Below are 19,194 nucleotides of genomic sequence, written 5' to 3' on the forward strand. Positions count from 1 at the left end.
GGTAAGATGCTCTTTTCATTGTGCGTTTTTTTTTTTTTTTTACAGCATTGTGATATGTGGAAATTTTTGTACCGATTATATACAAAAGGGCTAAAATATTTCTTTTTGACGTTGTCCTCTTCCTCTTCCATGGCGTAGAGGAAGATCAGAGGGGAGTGACTGTCACTTTTTAACGGCGACAGCTAAATTCTGCTTAATATTCCATGCAGTACTAAATAGATTATGTTTCTCCAAAAGATGAAAGATCGGTCTTCATTTCTAAGTGCACCTGTGGATACAGCCTGATAGCATAGCTGAGCCACACAGCCTCAGACTACACCAATTGCTTTTTATCCTCGCCATCTAACTTAGGACACAGAAAAAAAAAAAAAGTCATCCTCTTTGCCGATAGACTTATTCATAATACCAGAATTAAAAATAAGTAATGGAGACAAAGGCCTCCTGTTTTCCTTGTGTATACTAATCTCCTTTTCTTTAGATGCTCCTTTTCTTGATGAACTAGCTTGGCAAGCTAATTATCTGATAAACTAACCCTTTGGTCAATGTATTTGATAATCTAATCCATTCTTCCTTCCTTGATGGCTCTCTGAAATGAGATGCCATAACCTAAACAAATAAGTCTTTTGTGGTCAGAACTGCAGGCCAAGATAATGCAGGGGGCAGGTCACCTGTCTTCGGGATGAATCAAATTCCACCCTCTACATGTTGACTGGGGCCAAGCTGAGCCCATTAACAAGTAATGGGCAGCCTGAGTAATTAATCTGGAAATGCAAATCAGAGTTTGTCATTTTACGGCTTAAAAGCGTTCCTTCACGGGACTCCAGCTGTCACCCAAATCATCCCCAAATGGGATAAATGAGATAATACATGCAAATTGCTTACTGCAGCGCCCCACACTTGAGCAAAGGGTCAGAAAGTGTCAGACTGTCTCCCCTTCACTGTCCCATTGTCATTCCATTTGCAATGTGGTTCCAATGAGCTTCTGTAGGAACTTATCTCATCGTTCTATGCCCTTCTCCACCTTGAGCGCTCTCCAATGGCTCAAAGGGGTGGGGACCCATTAGAGTGTAGGACACGGTACACTGCACAGGACAGTCCCTCGGGACGGACAACTGCCAACAGACCTGAGATCACCAACAACTTTAGGAAAGTACGCGTTTATCCCTCAGGAATTTGGACTACTTGAGAACATTGGCCCTAAATATACACTCTGCGCATTTAGGTTTTGTTGATCTTGTTCATTTCTCTGCCATAGTTACATTAAGAATTCTTGCAAAGTTGACTGACAAGACTGTTCCAGAAACACGGAGCGAGGGAGGCGATGCTGACAGTCCAGGTTGAGATGCTCTCCCATTCGGTACTCAGCCCCCCTTGCAGAGGGCTGTGGATGGAACGAGACGCACAGATTTACACGACTCAATGTCGCGTGCAGCACACGGTGACCCAGGTATGCAGAGTGTTGGAGACTTTGAAATGCTGAGAGAGCCGGGCCTCCGACGTGCCTAGGTCCCTGCACAGCAACCCGTGTTGCTTTCATCCATCACCTGCCCATCTCTGGCTTTGCTGTGGCCAGTGCAGGTGTCAGCCCATTATGCTCCCTTGCCCAGTGTACGGGCCACAGAAGAACCGTGCTTGGTGCTAGACAGATCCACGAGACAGAGCCCAGAAGCAGTAAACCAGGGTCCAGAAGGCAGCCTGGTCCTGCTCAGTGCCCTTAGCTCTCTGGTTACAGCAAAGCTGCCTGTGTCCTTCGAAAGTTATTTCTAGGCATATATTTAACATACAATTGCAGAAGCTGTGGCCACTTTTTATTCTTCCCATCCTCGATGCTTCGGTGCATTTCCAAAATTCTGTAACGATTTGCAAAGATGTCTACGAAAATGGGTTATCATGCACATTCTCTTGAGTACTCAATGTTGTTTTACATCTTTACTAATATTATAGGTGAGAGAAGGCTTCCTTTTATTAAATCGCATTTAAGTACTCTTAAGAAAATTACATAGGAAAGAGTCAAAGACTTCAATCCAAATGGTGGTTTTCCCTTTCATAAACTAGGCAATTTAGGTCTCGCTTTCCCCATTTGTGACATGGCACATTGGAGAGCTATTAGGTGTATTCATTGACAGAAGATGCACAAGCTTTAGTGAAAAGTGTCTGCTGTAAAAACTAACGCAATGGATACCAAGTACCACCACCTTCATTACCATCAGCATCCTCATCACCATCCCTGTCATCATCACCATCACCATCATCATCATCGTCATTCTTAGCACATGATCATCACCATCGTCACAAGTCATCTTCATTGCTATCACCATCACTATCATCAAAACCATCACTATCATCAAAACCATCATCATCATCATCACCGTCATCACCACATTCATCATCACCATTGTCATGATTACAATCACCACCCTCATCATTATCATCAGCACCGTCATCACCATCACCATCACCACCACCATCATCACCATCACCATCACCATCATTACCATCATCACCATCATCACATCATCACCACCACCATCATCATCACCACCACCATCACCATCACCACCACCATCACCATCACCATCACCATCACCACCATCATCATCACCACCATCACCATAATCATCACCACCATCATCACCACCACCATCACTATCACCACCACCATCACTATCATCACCACCATCACCACCATCACCATAATCATCACCATCATCATCATCACCACCATCATCATCATCATCACCATCACCACCACCATCGCCATCACCACCATCACCATCACCATCACCACCACCATCATCATCACCACCATCATCATCATCATCATCACCACCACCATCACCACCATCACCATCACCATCACCGTCATCACCTGTGTCTGTATCACTATCATAAAAATCATCGACTATTATTATTCCTATCACTTTTAGCTATTAATTGATGTGAGTCACTCCAGAAAGATACTGTAGACTGTATAGACCATGGCTTCTTTAATGGAGTTCATTATATTTTCCTATCTGTTCTAATGGCAGAAAGAAATATGTGTTTATACTTGGGTTAAAAATGTTTCAAGTCCGATTTTCTGAGGTCTTGTTTATGACCATTAGTCATACAATTAGCCCTATCTTTATTCATACCCTTCAAATAAGCAGTCCTATAAATAGAACCATTTTAATATATAAATATATCTTGTTGATGGCTACTATATTATATTAAAAATCTTCATCAGCCTCACCACCAAGGCCATGAATCAGATTCTTGGGGCCAGCCCCAGAAGTGCATTCAGCTTATGAGTCATAATGTCCACTCCTGTGACCCGTCTCTAGAGGAAGTGAGGCCTCCTCTCATCTGCATTCCTGTCATTGTTTGCTTTCTCAATTTTCATGAGCTCTCAACTGTCAATACCCTCTGTAGGTCACTTGATGATGGTGTAGCATGTTGACGTGCAATGTAAGGACTACTAGCGGTGACCGCACTTTGCACGCTCGGCCGAGCAAAGACTTCAAACCCACCTGCTCCTTCTTTGAACTGATGCCCCTCAGAGAACTGATGGCGACGTCAGCCTTGGGGCTCCATCCTCAAATACGCTCCTCTATCCACCTGAAACCCCCGCTTCCCATCCAGCAATGTGGTCAGTTACTGTCCTTCAAATGTATCCCCAGTGGATTCAGACCCTCTGAGCCTGGGACACGTGTTCCTTCCAGATGTGCCCGTGTCTCCCCGAATTTCCACATCTCAGCACGGGGGATACTAAATGGTGTCCGTTTACCCCTGTGTGGTCTGCGACGAATGGGATGGGGCCACTTTCAGGCAAGTGGCTGGCCAGTTAGAACACGCTCAGTAAGTACTCCCTAAGTGAATGAATAAACCTAGAAACCACACTTTTTCTAATGTCTCGGGTTCATGCAGAGAAACTGTCGCAAATGAGCCAAAGAAACACAAAGAAGTAAGGCCACTCACGGTGCCTCCTTAGATCTACCGGCCGCACGACAAGCGAAGACCAGGTTGAGAACCCACCCCCCTCAAACTGTCCCGAAGAAGCCCAGTGAGCGGGAGGAAGCAGTTGAGTATGACCTTCTTATGACCTTCTGTGCTTCCCACAGAATTCCCTGAGGGAGCACTAGATGCCACCTGGTCAGTCATTTGTCCGGTGCCCCATCATGCAACCTTCCGCCTTCCCCAAGCCTTTTTCCTGACCAATAAAGCTCAGGCTAAAATTTGTTCAAATTGAATTTCATTTCCCTCCTAGATCACCTCTCAGAATCGGCTGATCCTTCAGCAAACTTATCCCATCAGCCGGAACTCACGCAACAAAGGGAAGGCACAGCAGGTCATATGCCGTCTGAAACATCTTCACCTATTTAAAGTCAAGATTTTTACCTGGAGTTACAGCTCACCCTACCTGCAATATGCCATTGGCTGACATAGTCCAGTCCCAGAAGGCATCCTGCTATGCAGTACCCCAGGTGGTACTGCCTCGAGGATGTCTAAATAAAAATTCCTGAACTGCTAGAAGGTCCTGTCTCTTTATCACTAGATGTCACTACGAGGTCCCCATGTTTACAAAACAACAGCAGCAAAGTTTCCCGTTTTCAAATTCCCAGGCTCTTCTTTTTAGCTGAAGGAAAAGAAATATTCTAGGTGGGGTTTTGCCACCCATGCTCATCCGGTCCGTGCACCTACACCCTCCTTTCTGCTTCAGTCACTATGCCTAAGATGAGAGATGACGATGGCCATCTCTGGGTTTTGCTTGCTCAGCATCCAATGTTCCTTCGGGGAACCATCTACCCTGAGCTACTTTCTGTTGGCCTCACACAACCTTCTCCTCATCCAGAAGAAATATGTACCTACCCCATGCCCATCCAAGTGTCTTTACCCTTGATACAGAAATTGGGTCGAAGTTGGCCTGCAAGCCAACCTGGGCCGATAAGCATGATTCCCACATCCACGTGCTCCTCTGAGCTCAAGGACGACATCATATAAAAATGCTAGTGACCACTTTTTACCGCTCCGTGGAGACAGTTTCAATTGAAGAAAGCCAACAGGGAGGAGGAAACATGGACCACAAATGCCAGTTGTTTATGACAATGGTTCAGATCTGAGGACATCGTTTCTGAAGTGACATCTCCTACTAGAACCCTCGGAACACTGAGCCAACAAATTCCTTTTTTTTTTTTTCCCCCAGAAGTAAATTTAACCCGAATTTCTTTCGCTGGCCATGAAATCATTCCTAAATAAAAACAGCTCAATACATCTCAAGATACATATCGCTCCAACCAGTGACATAATATATAACTGGAACCTGAGTTATAATTTTGCCAACTTTTGAAATCCATTCATTTTCCGTATCGTGTCGTGCTGGTTATTGAATGCTGTCTAACTAATTACCGCAAATGTAATGGCTTAAAACAACATATTTATTCTATCATGGTTTTTGTGTATCAGGAATCCAGGCAGAGCTCACAGGGTCCTATGTCAGGGACTCTCCAGAGGCTTCCATGAAGGCATTTGGCCAAAGTCGTGGTCCTGTCCGAAATCTGAGTGACCAGGCAAGATACCTTCCGAGCTCACGAGCTTATTGGCAGGATGTGATTCTTGTGGCCTGCTGGACCAGATGTCTCCATCCTTTGCTGGCTGTTGGCAGGTGCAGCCCTTGGTTTTCCGGCCACAGAGATGCTCACGACGAGGCGGCATGTCCCATCGGAGCATGAGAACCAAGAAGGTAACAGAAAGGCTCTGCTTGCGAGACGCCAGGTCCAGCTTGTGAGACAATGTCATTGTGGAAGTGGTCTCCCGTCACTTGAGATGCACGTCTTAGGCCCACACGCAGGTGGCGGGGATACCATGACAAACGTGAACACCAGGAAGCGAGGATCGTGGAAGGGCCACCACGCGTGCCCGCACAAACAGTCGTGGTGCAGGTGCCTGGAACCCTCCAGAAAAAGGGAATCCTTAGGACCTAGCAGACACAGATGCAGATGTCTCAGAGGGAACAGCCAGGCCCCACGTGGATTCTCGAGGCGAATGTGTCTTGTGGCTCAGGACAGCATGGTGGTGGAAAAACCCCTGCCTCGGGGGGCTGGGAGCCAAGGCCACTCTGTGCCATGGGCAAAGGGGTGCGAGACAGCCATGAGATGCCAAGAGTGTGAGGAAGGCTTCCTCAGTGACAGCAGTGGGTACTGACAGAGGATTTTAGGAATCTGGATGCAGACAACACCTGTTCTGGCTTCTTCTGGCATAGACGGGATGTGCAGACAATACATACAGAATCTGCATTGTACTACTACACCTTGGGTGGCTTCCAACAAGACGAGTTTCATAAGTTCATTGTCTCACAGTTCTGTAGGACAAACAACCAAAATTAAGGGGTCATCAGGGTCGATACCCTTTGCGGGCACTGAGGGAGACTGTGTTCCATGTCTGTCTTTCACTTCTTTTTTTCTGCTGGTTTCCAGCATCGCCTGTCATGGCCCGGCGTGTAGGTGTAACCCCTCCAGCCTCAGCCTCTCTCTTCCCAAGGCATTCTCCTTGTGTGTCTCTGAGTCTCTTCTTATATGAACTCCAAGCATTTCGGATTTAGAGTCCTCGCTCATACAACATGACCTCATCTTTACTTGATCGCATCTGCAAAAATCCTATTTCCAAATACACGATATTCATAGGTCCTGAGGGCTGGGACTTCAACAGATCTCTGGGGAGTACACAACGGAGCCCGTAATGCATGTCAACTCAAAACCCATGACGAGAGAGAAGTCCGAAGGGTTAATAACCATAACATGGTCTAGAAATGTTTTTCAGAGATGCCAGCCGATAGTCTGTGGTCTTAGAATAATGATTCCGAATCTCGTAGACCCCCACACCCGCCTCGGGCTCACAGCTCACAGTACCGCCTCATGGCTAAACTAATTTTAAAAACGATGCTGACGATAATAAAAGTAACACACGACTACAAAAGCGTAAGAAGAAAGAAATGCCACAGGAAGCTCATTTTCCCCTAAGTCTGGACAAAGCCTTCTAAGATGATGAGCTTGACTCTTTTCCAACCTGTGAACTTTAATTAATTCCTAGGAAGTGGCTCCATCGCTGTTAAATTAAATTATAGCCAGTCGCATTTTAAATACAGGCAACCCACTGCCTTCCCCAAACTACGAACCAATTATTCAGTTTGTTGGCCATTCTATTGCAATTTTTACGCTGCTTTCCCACGTAACACCTCGGGGGCTTGGTATTTCAAAAACACACGCACACAGCAAACACTCTGGCTTGGCTGCGACTGGTAATTGTTGAGCTGTCAGCATCCTGTGGGGAAATCTGAGCCCTAGCAGCAAATCGCTTCGTGCTGGTGTACGCAGACCGTGTGTCATCAGAAGCAGAGGGACCAATATTTTCTTTCACTTTCTAAATCATATTGTAAAATGCGATATTCCTCTAAAAATATAAAAACATGCGGCTTCAGGTTCAACATACATAAAACAAGAGCCTAATGTACTTGGCAAAAAAGAAAACAATCTACCACAAAGTCTGGGTTCAGTCACGACTCCTACTGTGATCGATAAGAAGCAAAGCCTACCTGTCGGTTGACAGCAGCAGTAATAGTTGGGACCGAGACATCCACGGAAGGATGTGGGACTGGCAGCTGGAGCCGCCACTCCAGGAAACAGTCCAGGGGTCTCTCAAAAAGTTAAAAACAGGACTATCGTGTGACTCGGCAATTCCATTTCTGGGTATTGATCCAAAGGAAATGAAAATACTACTTTCAAAAGATCTATGCATCCCAATGTTCACTGCAGCATTATTTACAATAGCCAAGACATGGAAACAGCCTCAGACGGTTGGATAAAGAAGCTATGGTATATCTATGCAATGGAATATTACTCGGCCATGAAAAAGAATGACATCATAACCATTTGCGACAACGGGAAGGACCTCGAGGATATTATGCTGAGCGAAATAAGTCGAGGAAGGACAAATAACATATGGTTTCGCTTATATATGGAGTCTAAAAAAAACCAAACAAATCAAAACTGAAACAAACTCAAAGATACAGACGAAAGTGATCGTCGAACAGGGGAGGTGAGGATGGGAAGACAATGGCTGGGAAAGGGTGAAGGGAATACAATCCACAATATCGCGATAAGTTGGCTTGGTGACGGGTGATCACTAGAATCCGTGGGGTGATCACGTCGTAGGGCATAAAAATGTCCAATCGCTACATTGTTGAACACGTGAAACTAACGGAATACTGTCTACCAAAACCCTTCAACACACAAAATAAGAGCTTCTATTTCTAGTCTACACGCTGTAGGCTAGGAAGGGGGAGGAGAGGGTCATGAAGCCGTATGCAGAAGGCGCTGGAAAGAAGGCTGTGTGTGTGTGTGGAGGGGGGCACGTGTCTTGCCTCCAAAGCAACCCCTGAGCGAGAGAAGAACTCGAAGTTGCTTCAGCTCCGTTGCTGGAGGACCCAACCCTCTCCACCAACGAAATGAAACCCCCTCCCAAGTGGCAGAGGTCTTTGACTGACCAGGGCGTGTCCATCATTCATCATTCATTGGGTCCCTGCATCCAGGAAGATGATTCATTCACTGAGTTCCCAAACGCCCCTGCCTTCCAAGGCCTTACCGCCTGCAATGGGCTGAACCCTTGCGAGGACATTGATACTTGAAAGCATGAGATTGGAGGTCATCTCCGCTTAGAGGTGCAGAGGAGTCCACAACAGGGAAGTACTACACTGTGAAAGGGTCTATGTGACATGACCCTTAAAACGCCTTCCACGTGGGAAACGGGATCATTCCGCGGTCGAAGTCCCAGCTGGCGCCCTCGGTCACTGACTCCCAGTTGAACGGGACGTACCAAAATCCCCTTTCTTAAAAAAAAAAATATGACATGACCTCGGAAAACCCGATATGCCAGATCTGACCTCCTTATTATCTGCTTTTGGCTCAAAAAGAAATATCTAATTGAATTTAGGTTTTTTTTTTTAACACTTTAATTTTCCTGGGAAAAATGCTGTTTTCTAGGTGTACTCTATTTTCAAATGTATTATTTCAACATGCAAAATCAATATTATTAGTTGAGTTCATTCTAGTTATCTGGATGGATCCATTACAAGATAGATAGTGATGGCATTATTTCAACAGATGAAAAATTGTGGGGAATCTGACTGCGGGGACTGATTTTCATGGATTCCCCGCCCCCCAAATTCCAGGCGATGATGTGTACATTTGAATTTAGTAAGAATGGAACCTGATGTTCTTTGATTCAATCTTACTGCACAGTCTGCAGAGAAGAAAATAATGCGCATTGGAATTCCTGTGGATGGAGTTCCATGCATAAATCCTCCAATGTCAAAAATGTAACAATGCAAAAAACAAAAAAAAAACCCAAGTGAGTCATTTGCATGTTAAATTACATTATCAAAGCAGCTCCCTTCTCATGGCTCGTCCATCCCGACGAGCCACTCTGCGGAGCTAATATCAGAAAACCGAGAAATTGTCTCCTTGTTGCACAGTAGGTGTGTAGACGTCTCGAATATTCATCTCAAGAATGCCGGAAACTTTCCATCACGGGGCCTCGAAGCAAAACATCAACTTTCAAATTCGCCTCTCTTTTTCCCTGCGGTCTTAAAGCACCCCCTAAATTCTCGGTGCCTGCGAATCCCCTTTCAGAACTCGAGTTCTGTTGGGGCTCCCTGCCTTTCCCAGCGAAGGGCTTCCCTTTCTTTTAATCACCCCTTAAACTGGCCCCACCCACGCCTTGCATGTGGTAACTGTGAAGAGTGATTTGTTTTCTCCACAATTTTTCAGTGAATGGGCTGAAAGGTCTCTAAAGAGAGTAACAAACAGAAGACAGACAACAAGACACGAAAAATCAAGAGTTGGGGTCAGGAGGTCAATAGAGTAACTCGAACTGGGACTGAACTCAATACATAGCAGGCAGATGGAGCGTTAGGTGAAACCAGATATTCACTTTTTGATGGAATGATCGATCATGTCACAAAAGAGATGGAACAGAGTGTAGCTCAAAACATCAGTTTTAAGGAAGAAGAACAGGTGTGTTTGTAAACACGGTTTTTTTTTGTTTTTTTGTTTTGTTTTGTTTTTTGGTTTGGAATGAAGGCAGGCATTCTCTGTTTTTAGGAAACTCTGCTACCCATCATTGATTTTTTTTTTTTTCAAGTACAGTTGAACAGACTTCATGTCTTGTCGAGGCTACCACCAGAGCACCTCTGCTTGGAACAAAGCAACACGTCCAGCGTTCCTGCCTTATGGATGGGAACGGAGTCTCCCCAGGCCACACGTGAGCTCTGCACACATATGCACGCTCAAGGAAGACCAGACGAGGTCTGGGCGATGATGGGCAAGTTCAGAGTTTAGGGAGAGAGGGGCAGGGTGGCAGTGTCCATGTTTAGTGTAGCTTTCCCCACAAAATCATAAACACATCGGATTTTAACTACATTATGGATCTTCATTTTCCTCTCACAGACTTTCCTCCAACATCCTACTCACACACACACCCCACAGACCAACACACCAACGCCCACCTTCACCATCCAAAGTGATCAGACGTGAGACATCTAACAGGGAACGGTTCTCACGCTTATTGCTGCTGTTGTTCAATCAACTTCCGATCTGTAAAAACTTACTCCTCTGAACCTAAACGTAGAAACTTCTCTTGAAATAATTAGAGACTACAGGGTCTCGTCTTCATCGTACCTTAACAGGTGGTCAGTCCATGAATATAAATCATCTTTCTGGGAGCGTTCCTCTGCCTCCCTTGCCGGGAAGGTGACCGTGTGATTGGGAGGTATGATTTATTTATGTACGGCCACTATTTTGCTTGCATTTGCTTTAATTTCAGTACAAATGTTACTGCGCCCAGGAAAATAATTCTTAAAACACAAAGGAGAGAACGTGAAATCAATTTATTATGAAACTAGCTCGGTTTAGCAGAAACAAACCACACACTAGGAAGCCCGGGACCGGATGCCAATGATCACACCCACGGAACTTAATCTTCCGGTAAAGGAAATTGTCATGAGATGAATATTAAGTTAGCAAAAAAAAAAAAAAAAAAAAGATAAGAAATAAAGTTATAAGAACATACTGATCGTTTCTATTTTATAATTATTTCTTATGCAGTCGCTTACTCCACAATCACCATAATCCTCAAGAAATATTCACTCCTATTACTATTATTAATACCTGCGGTCACTAAATATCAGAACAGCTGAATGGCTTGGCCAAGACAACATGAAAAATAAGTGACAGTATCAAGACTGTCATTTGGCAACAAATAAAGACATTATGTTTCCTGCTGGGAAGATTCTACGGAATAATGATCAAATTGTCGGAAATGGACAAATATTCCAGCGGATAAGTGGCATCTGAAATTTCTACCCCAGACACTTTCGTTGTAATATTGCTTATGCTCTTCACTATATAGAAAATCGATTTCTTCATATATCCTAGGGAAGGTGGACTTGTTCTAATTATGAAAAAAAAGGTCTAAATTGCAAATGGCATTGAGTCAAAATTTATGGAATGGAAAACAGGAAATGTAAGGAAAAATTCTCATTTTTGGAACAAGGTATTGCTAAATTATCCAAATAGACATGATTCATACTAAGCCAGCAGTATTATTCTAAATGGATATAATTCCTGAAGCTCCAATAAGATCATTGTTCTATGTCGGAATTGGTGAAATCTTTCATCTGGGAGGGAACCAGAAACCTACTCCAGCTTAACCGTGTTCACAAAACTAAATTCTTTTCCACTAGTTCTTCTCAGGGACTTATTTATTGACTAATCTTTCGTAATTATTATCAATTACAACCTACATCTGCACTACGAAAACGGGAATCATTCATGATTTTCACGTAGTTGCATGCCGATATGGATGGTTAAAATGTGTCTCGCTGGGTTAACTTGGTTACGTTTTAGTTTTTCATACAGATTTCGCCACCATCTGCCTAAAAATGGACTATCTGTGATGAGGAGCAAAAGGAAATTGATTTCTCGTTTATCTTGCATTAAAAAAATGAGTAGTCATGTTGTCTTTGAATGTTGGAGGGCACTCTTCCAAAAGGTGGAATTTCATGCTTTCTTGATGATTAATTTCTGTAAGTTACATTCGATGCTAAAAATCCATTTGACAACTCCGGTTGAAAAACAGAACAAAGCTCAGGGATAAAGCAGAACAGAATAAATCTCTGCTCTTTTTAAAAAATGCTACTCCCTCAAAACTCCCTTTTGTTAAAAAGCCACACTTTGAAGCGTCAGAAGCAATAGCCTCTTGCCCCCATTTCCGAAGCTGACCCCTCCCCACTATGACAGTAAATAATTATGTTCTAGCCAAGACACATTTATTATGTGCTGGATCCCATACACGTTAGACCCAATATGCACGTGCGAGTTAGCTGAAATGTTCTGGTTTCCTGTTCTATTGATTATGTTCCACTAACACCGGATAACAGTGTGGTCACCTGCTTGGGATATCAGTATAGACACTTCACACGGATTAATGCCTTAAACACCGCATCACACAGCCACGTTACACATGACAAAACGGAGGCACAGACAAGCCTAATACCATGCCCATCATCTCTCAGCTGGGCAGGGGACAAGGTGGCATTTGAACCGGGGCTGGTAATTTCTTGACCTTGCTCTAAGCTGAGCTGGAGGAGTGAGCCAAATAGACATTAAAAGGCATAGAGAAAAGATACCTGTGCCGCCAAGTTCACATGGAAGCAGCCTAAGTGTCCATCGATGGATGAATGGATAACGATGTGCTACACACACACACACACACACACACACAGGAATGCGATTCAGCCATAAAAGAATAAGGAAATCCTGGTATCTGTAACAACATGGATGGACTTTGAGGGTATTATGCTGAGTGAATTAAGTCGGACAGAGAAAGACAAACATGCATGGTGTCACTTACACGTGGAGTCTAAAAACAAAAACAAAGCAACTCACACTCATCACGTATGTGGTTCCCCCAGGAGGGGTGGCATACCTGGGGGGTGGGGAATTAGATGAAGGAGGTCTGAGGCCCAAACTTCCGGTCATGAGATGGCTGAGTCCTGGGGATTTGCCATCCACTGCGGTGGCTATAGTTAGCATGGCTTCATGATGTATATGTGAGTGTGCGTGTGTGTGTGTGCACGCACACGTGTGTGTGTGTGTGTGTGTGTGTGTGTGTCTGTGTGAAGGTTAACAGCGTCAATCCTGAGCCCTCATCACAAGAAATCATTTCGTTTCTTTTTTCCTGCTTCCTATGGTATATATATGAGATGGTGAATGCTAATTCAATTATCGCGGTCATCATCGGAAACGGACACACGTCAGTGCAACCGTGAGGCTGCACACCCCAAACTCACACGGCGATGTGTGTCAGTGGTACCCCAGTAAAACGGGGGAGGGAATTAACCTACATGCTGTCAATAAATTAACTTATCGAGAACCGTGTGTTTGGAAGAGTAGAGAATCCCTTTTGCCCAGAACAGATCAGATCTTGGGGGCTGGAGGGACAGGCCACGAGGGGTAGGGGGGCCCACGAGTTTTTGCTAAGAGGGGTAATAAGTAGGACAGAAGCCACGGAGAGGCACAGCTGCCATCGTGAGTGAGATGGGCTGGGGAGAGATGAGGAAGGAGGATGACTCGTTTGTTTTGCTATCGATCTGTTATTCGATGACATTCCTTCTGAGCATCGGTCTTAGATGCCTGTGAAAACTGAAACGGCCCTTCATTATTTCCCCGTGTAAAATCCGTGTATCTTTCTGAATGTGACATTAAGGATTCTTTGCCACGAGGCCGTCATGACCCGCCGAACGAAAGCTTCGGGCTCTCTTCTTTCGTGTTGACGCTTCTAGGGGGCCAAATGTCTCCTTGCCAGCTAAAACGAGATTTTTCTCCTTGATACGCACGAGGGAACGCAGCAAATGTCAGCCTCCCAGTGTTTAGACGCTTGAGACAGAAAACAAAGCAGGTGAATTAGAACCTGAGAACGCGTGGGCCTTCAGAAAGCTCTGAAGAAGCCTTCGCCAATTCCTTGATTTGCCAGTGAGGCAGATCACTGGCTCTGGATTTCTGACACTATGAAAGGCGGCCAAGACTAGGTATGACTTTTCTACGGGCGCGAACGTCCTGGCTTCGTGTATCGTCTTTCACACGTATTATCTTTCAGTTGAGATGGTTGGAGTGACCTTGAGCTGAAATCGAGGTTCGCAAGGCTGTATTGTTGGGTGGGACAGGGGGTCTCAGGGGGAGAATCCATTTTCTTGACTTTTCCGGCATCTAGAGGCTTCCACATCCTTTGACTCCTGGCTGTCTCCCGTCCTCAAAACAGCTGAGATTCCCACCTTTTTTCTCTGTGGCTCTAACATCTTCTTTGACTTCCCTCTTCCATGACTAACGGCCTTTGTTACTAAATATTGGGCCTGGGCCCACCCACGTACCCTAGATACAGTCCCCCCTACCTTTAGTTCAACCGATCAGCAAATAGAATTCCATCGGCAACCTTAATTCTGCTTTGCCACATAAGGGAACGTATCTTCAGATACGTATCTGAACGTATCTGCAGAACGTATCTGGAGCCTGCGTGTCTTTGGGGAGTCATCATCATGCCTACAAGCGTCTCTGTCTCAGAATTACGAGTGCGTTACATCCCTGACATGTAACACGTGACTGGCACATAGACAGTCCTCAGAACTATTTCGGGTAGTAAAGTGATGCCAGCTCTTCACCCACAGCCTCTGATCCAAGCGAAAAGACAAATCTCAAAACACGGAGTACCAGAGTGGAATTCTGAATTGCAAATACCCAATCTCGCTGTCTACACTGCTAATTAAATGTACTGATGCGAATTAGATGTTTCCTAAAATAAGAACTTTGGGGAAATCAGCTGTAATTTCCGTGTGTTATTCTGCGGGTGGGGTTTATCCTCTAGAGAGTAACCGATAATGAACTATCTAGGCCCCCACACGGATTCTCAAACTGATGCAAATACTTAATAAAACCACAAAACTCCTGACCGGAAAGGCTGTGGTTTGTTGTTTGCACCAACAGCCAGGCATGTAGCTGCGAACGCTCACCAGCAAAATCCCAATATCCACATACCGTCGGAAGATTGGTTCTACCTTTCCCGCCCCTGTGACATGCCCAACAGCCTCGTCGGGATCACGCGAGATACTGTATGCAAAACTGCACGAAAAAAAGCTCAAGAAGTCAACTAGTGGCTTCGGATCGCTCCCTCGGTTTAGATGCTTTTCCATCAGGGGGCTCTTCCCACGTGTCGACAGGCCCAGATTCCTCTGCATGCCTGAGCCATAGTGAGATGGAGCGATGGCTTAGGGTTTCTGTAAACACAACCACACATCTCTGTCTCTGTCATAAGGACGTTACTGATTTTCCTTCCTGGGTGGTCCGACTGGGTCCCACCTCTCCTGTGAGGCGGCATTCTACCTGACGTGCGGTCACTGTCCTTGAGGTTAACTGTATAAAGTCACCGGCTCTCAGAGACGAGCCCAGCCACTGTAGTGCGAAAGCCATTCTAATGGACTCCCCTGTTCGAGTTCTTTCCTCCCCTCTTTCTGCCTTTCCTTCTTTCTTTATTACTATTATTATTATTATTATTTTAATTTGAATAGCTCATTAGGACCAAGGATGGCCAGCCAGGCGGCTTGTACAATGGGAACCGTGATTGCATTCGGGAGCCATCACTAACGCTGTGACGTCTGCGCAAAGCCGCTTTGGGGGCCCGGTCCCCACGCGGCAGCTGGGCAGGATCGTGGGAGTGCAGCGTCCGATGCCAGGTTCTCTCCGGCCCTAGCGCTCGGACCTGCACTTCACGAGATAATTGTGTTCTGTTGCCATGGCGACAAGGGCCGCAGGCCAGAACAGAAACGGGGCATGTGCTGAAGCACGGCCCTTCCCTTTCTTTCCGTGGGTGTCTGCGGCGTCCACAACGGACGACCGTGGTCCGGGGGCTCCTGACACCCCTCCCCTCACACCACCTTTTAGCGTCTACGCACAGAAAGAAGATCCGGTTTGGGACATCACTGAATAACGCGATCGGTTTTTTCAGACCGCCGGCCAAATCTCACTGGAAAACCCTTTGCCAGGATTAAGGGAAAAGAAAAGACGTCCCTTCATGAAGGTTACAAAGGACACATTAGCTTCTGTGGCAGGCGACGCCTTTGATCCTCGTCAATTATTTCCTGAAATGCCAGGAAGATGCACGATTCTATGCTTTCTGTTCTTTTTCTAAACATAGCATCAGCAAATGGTAAATTACAAAAGTGGCACCCCAGAGCATAACTTTCTTCTGGTTTACCTCTATAATATACTATAGTTTAAAATCTACACGGACAGGAAGTCTCCAAGTGTTACTAGTGCTGGATTACATCATATCGAACATGACAGTTTTCAGAGACTTTTTTTTTTCGTGACTGTGATCATTGAAAACAAAAGGGCCATTTTGTTCAAGCGAGCACATTATTTTCTAATGTAGCTAGAATCGTCGGATGACACACATTTGCCATTTGATTGCAGCGAAGGTTGGGGGAAAACAGCGCCCAAATTTAGGTCAACGACACGGATTTTAAAAAACGAAATCCAACGGTTTCATAAAATACCCCTTGATTGCGTATTTGACACAATCAGTGGTTCCTTTCAAGATTCTAAACAAACAAACCAGAAAAAAATAAAAAACTACAAAAGTGAAGGCATAAAAACAAACGGAAGCATTCGTTATGATTTCCAGTTTACAAACTTAACGCAATAATTTTCTTAATTCTATTATTTTCGATAGGTTCCTTTCTCCACGGATGGATCAGGTATACCATGAAACGCGCAGACGCTCCCACGAGCTAGAGCCTGCAAACGAGCACAGCAACAAGGCTGAAAGCAAACTCTAGACACCGTGAAGAGTTTCATTTCAGTCTTGGCCATCCACGAGACGCTCGGTAAACACGCGTAGACCAAATCGGAAGTGACTACGTCATCTGCATTTGCAGCGTGAGCAAACAATTAATAGGTTACAGAGACTACGAGGCACAGGGCGTTCGTTACAAAGCCCTCCCGGCAAGGCTCTTAGGCTGAGGGAGCGGGGGCGGGGGGCGAGGGGTCTCCTGTCTAAAGCGCGTGCTTACCGTCTTCCGTGGGCACGTAGATGTTCAAGTACAGGCAGTCCTCATTTTGATCCTGAACGTAGGTCATGAGAGTATCCAAGTTGGCAGTGAACCATATGGGCAGCATGTCGTGCAAGAGCGACCTCTCGTCCAGGTGCTGAGGACACACGGCGGCGAACTGCGTGGCATTCCGAACCCCGGTCCACGAAGACGGAGGTTCGGGGGGCTGAAACCGCCTCTCTCCAGTGGGAGGCGAGGCGTAAGGGACCCCCAAGAACTGCTCCACTGGACCCAGAATTTCGTTGGGCAACGGTGTCCGTAGGCCCCGGATTTTGCCATAATTTGTGCTGACGACGGGGTACTGTGCCTGGCTGTCGATGAGGGTGAACTTGATGGCGAGAGCGGTGATCCACAGGACGACGTGGGGGTTCACCATGATGCACACCGGCGTGAAAAACAGGGGAAGCCATAACAGCCCTTTGGGTGTCGACATTGTTCACTGCACATCCGCGGGTGTCTGTGGGGTACAGCTCCAAGCACACGACGCCGTGAAGCCAGCCGCCGAGAGAGGGGGCTCTCCAGGGAGCCCAAGACCTGGGAGAGGGGACGGGCTGGCCAGGGAGTCCCGCAGATGGGTCATAGACAGAGCACGAAGTTACGGACGCACCAAATGGTGTTGCAGGCAGCCCATCGCGACAGAACAGCCGCCCCTTAATCCCGGAACGGATTATGTCCCCCGAGCGGCAGGCTCCCAGGAAGCGGTGACCGTCCAACACGACCCGAGGGCGACGACGGCTCCTTATGAAAACTCCAGGGCAGGGCGGTCCGCCTGGTGGAAGAAGAAGAAAGCAGACAAGGAGGATGAAACCAAGACATCTGCCACCATGCCACGTGCTGCCTCTTCCGTGCCGCCCTCCACCTTGTGCTATGAAATTCTGATTCACGTGTGAATCTCTACAGCGCTGTCTCTGTGGAGTGCGATCGAGCCAGACTGGCTATCGCGTGTCGCCATCCTTGCTGCGTGCCCGTCACCTGAAACCACCGATAAATGAACGAGCGAATCCCCAAAAGCTATACACGTTACGCGGACCACTGTCACGACGCCACCCGATTCCACCGTTATTGATAAGACGGGCCCATCGGTGGACCGCGGGTCCCCAACCCCTGCTTCTCTGATGAGCTCTAAGTTCTCAGGGATGAGGAAAAAGGAAACACGCATCTGGGCCAAACTGGCTCAAGACCTGTGGATATTTAACAGAGAACAATGACAAAAAATCATGCATCTCATCTCCTAATGGCAAGAGCATAGACTGGATACTCATCCTGCTCAGGCAACCCAAGAGCACACATCTTCATTCAGCCTGCGTACGCCATCACCATGACTCGTGGCATCTTTGTCAAAAACCGAACGAGACGGACATGTCACGTATAAGCCGTAGTGCTTGTCCCATAGAGACGGCATTCGCAATTAAAGGTGTTGACACATATGGAACGTTATATGCCTCTGAGGGTCAACCCCGAAGCCTATTTTAAAAGCTTAACATCCATCTGAGCCCAGGCGGACTCAGCTTTTAAAACATCCGCTTCGTCGCTTCGTTGCGACGTGGATCCCGGGGCTCAGACTAGACGAACATTGCTCGCGGAGGCTTAAACACGCTGTGTGTAAGAAGACAGTGTGAACGACCCGTTGGGGATAGAAAACGCGTCATCGGGTGTTGCGAGGAGGACACCTTTAAATACAGCATCCTTCGACGCGAAACTGGGCAAACAGCTTGGTAAAGACATTGCGAGTTCTGCAAAGTATTTCTGGACTGGAACGTAATTACGTCTCTTTTTAAGTGAACAGCAGAGCAGGATATCTCAAACCGATTCATTTTTTTTTTTTTTTTAATGAAACGTATCACACGCAGATCTATCGTGGAGCTATAATGTCTTTGGGGGCAAGTGCCACATTCTGGGGCCTGAGAATCATGGCCGAATGAAAATGGTAAAAAAATATAGACCGCAACATTGAAACTGAAAAGTGACATCACGTCCAGTGGCTGATGTATGTATGGGGTCGC

At 46.1% G+C, this 19,194-nt stretch overlaps 1 protein-coding gene across 6 annotated transcripts in view; it reads right to left on the reverse strand.

Moving 5' to 3' along the window:
* NLGN4X (neuroligin 4 X-linked) overlaps window positions 1-19,194 on the reverse strand; it is a 257,267-nt gene that overhangs the window by 182,930 nt on the left and 55,143 nt on the right. For all 6 annotated transcript variants that reach the window (XM_025044183.1, XM_006908165.3, XM_006908164.3 and 3 more), the window contains one exon: window positions 17,153-17,960. In XM_025044183.1, coding sequence (XP_024899951.1) covers window positions 17,153-17,624 — 472 coding nt within the window. In that variant the 5' untranslated portion in view covers window positions 17,625-17,960. The remainder of the gene's footprint in view (window positions 1-17,152; window positions 17,961-19,194) is intronic.

The sequence above is a fragment of the Pteropus alecto genome, unplaced genomic scaffold (genome assembly GCF_000325575.1).
Source record: "Pteropus alecto unplaced genomic scaffold, ASM32557v1 scaffold142, whole genome shotgun sequence".
In the NCBI taxonomy this organism is placed as follows: domain Eukaryota; kingdom Metazoa; phylum Chordata; class Mammalia; order Chiroptera; family Pteropodidae; genus Pteropus; species Pteropus alecto.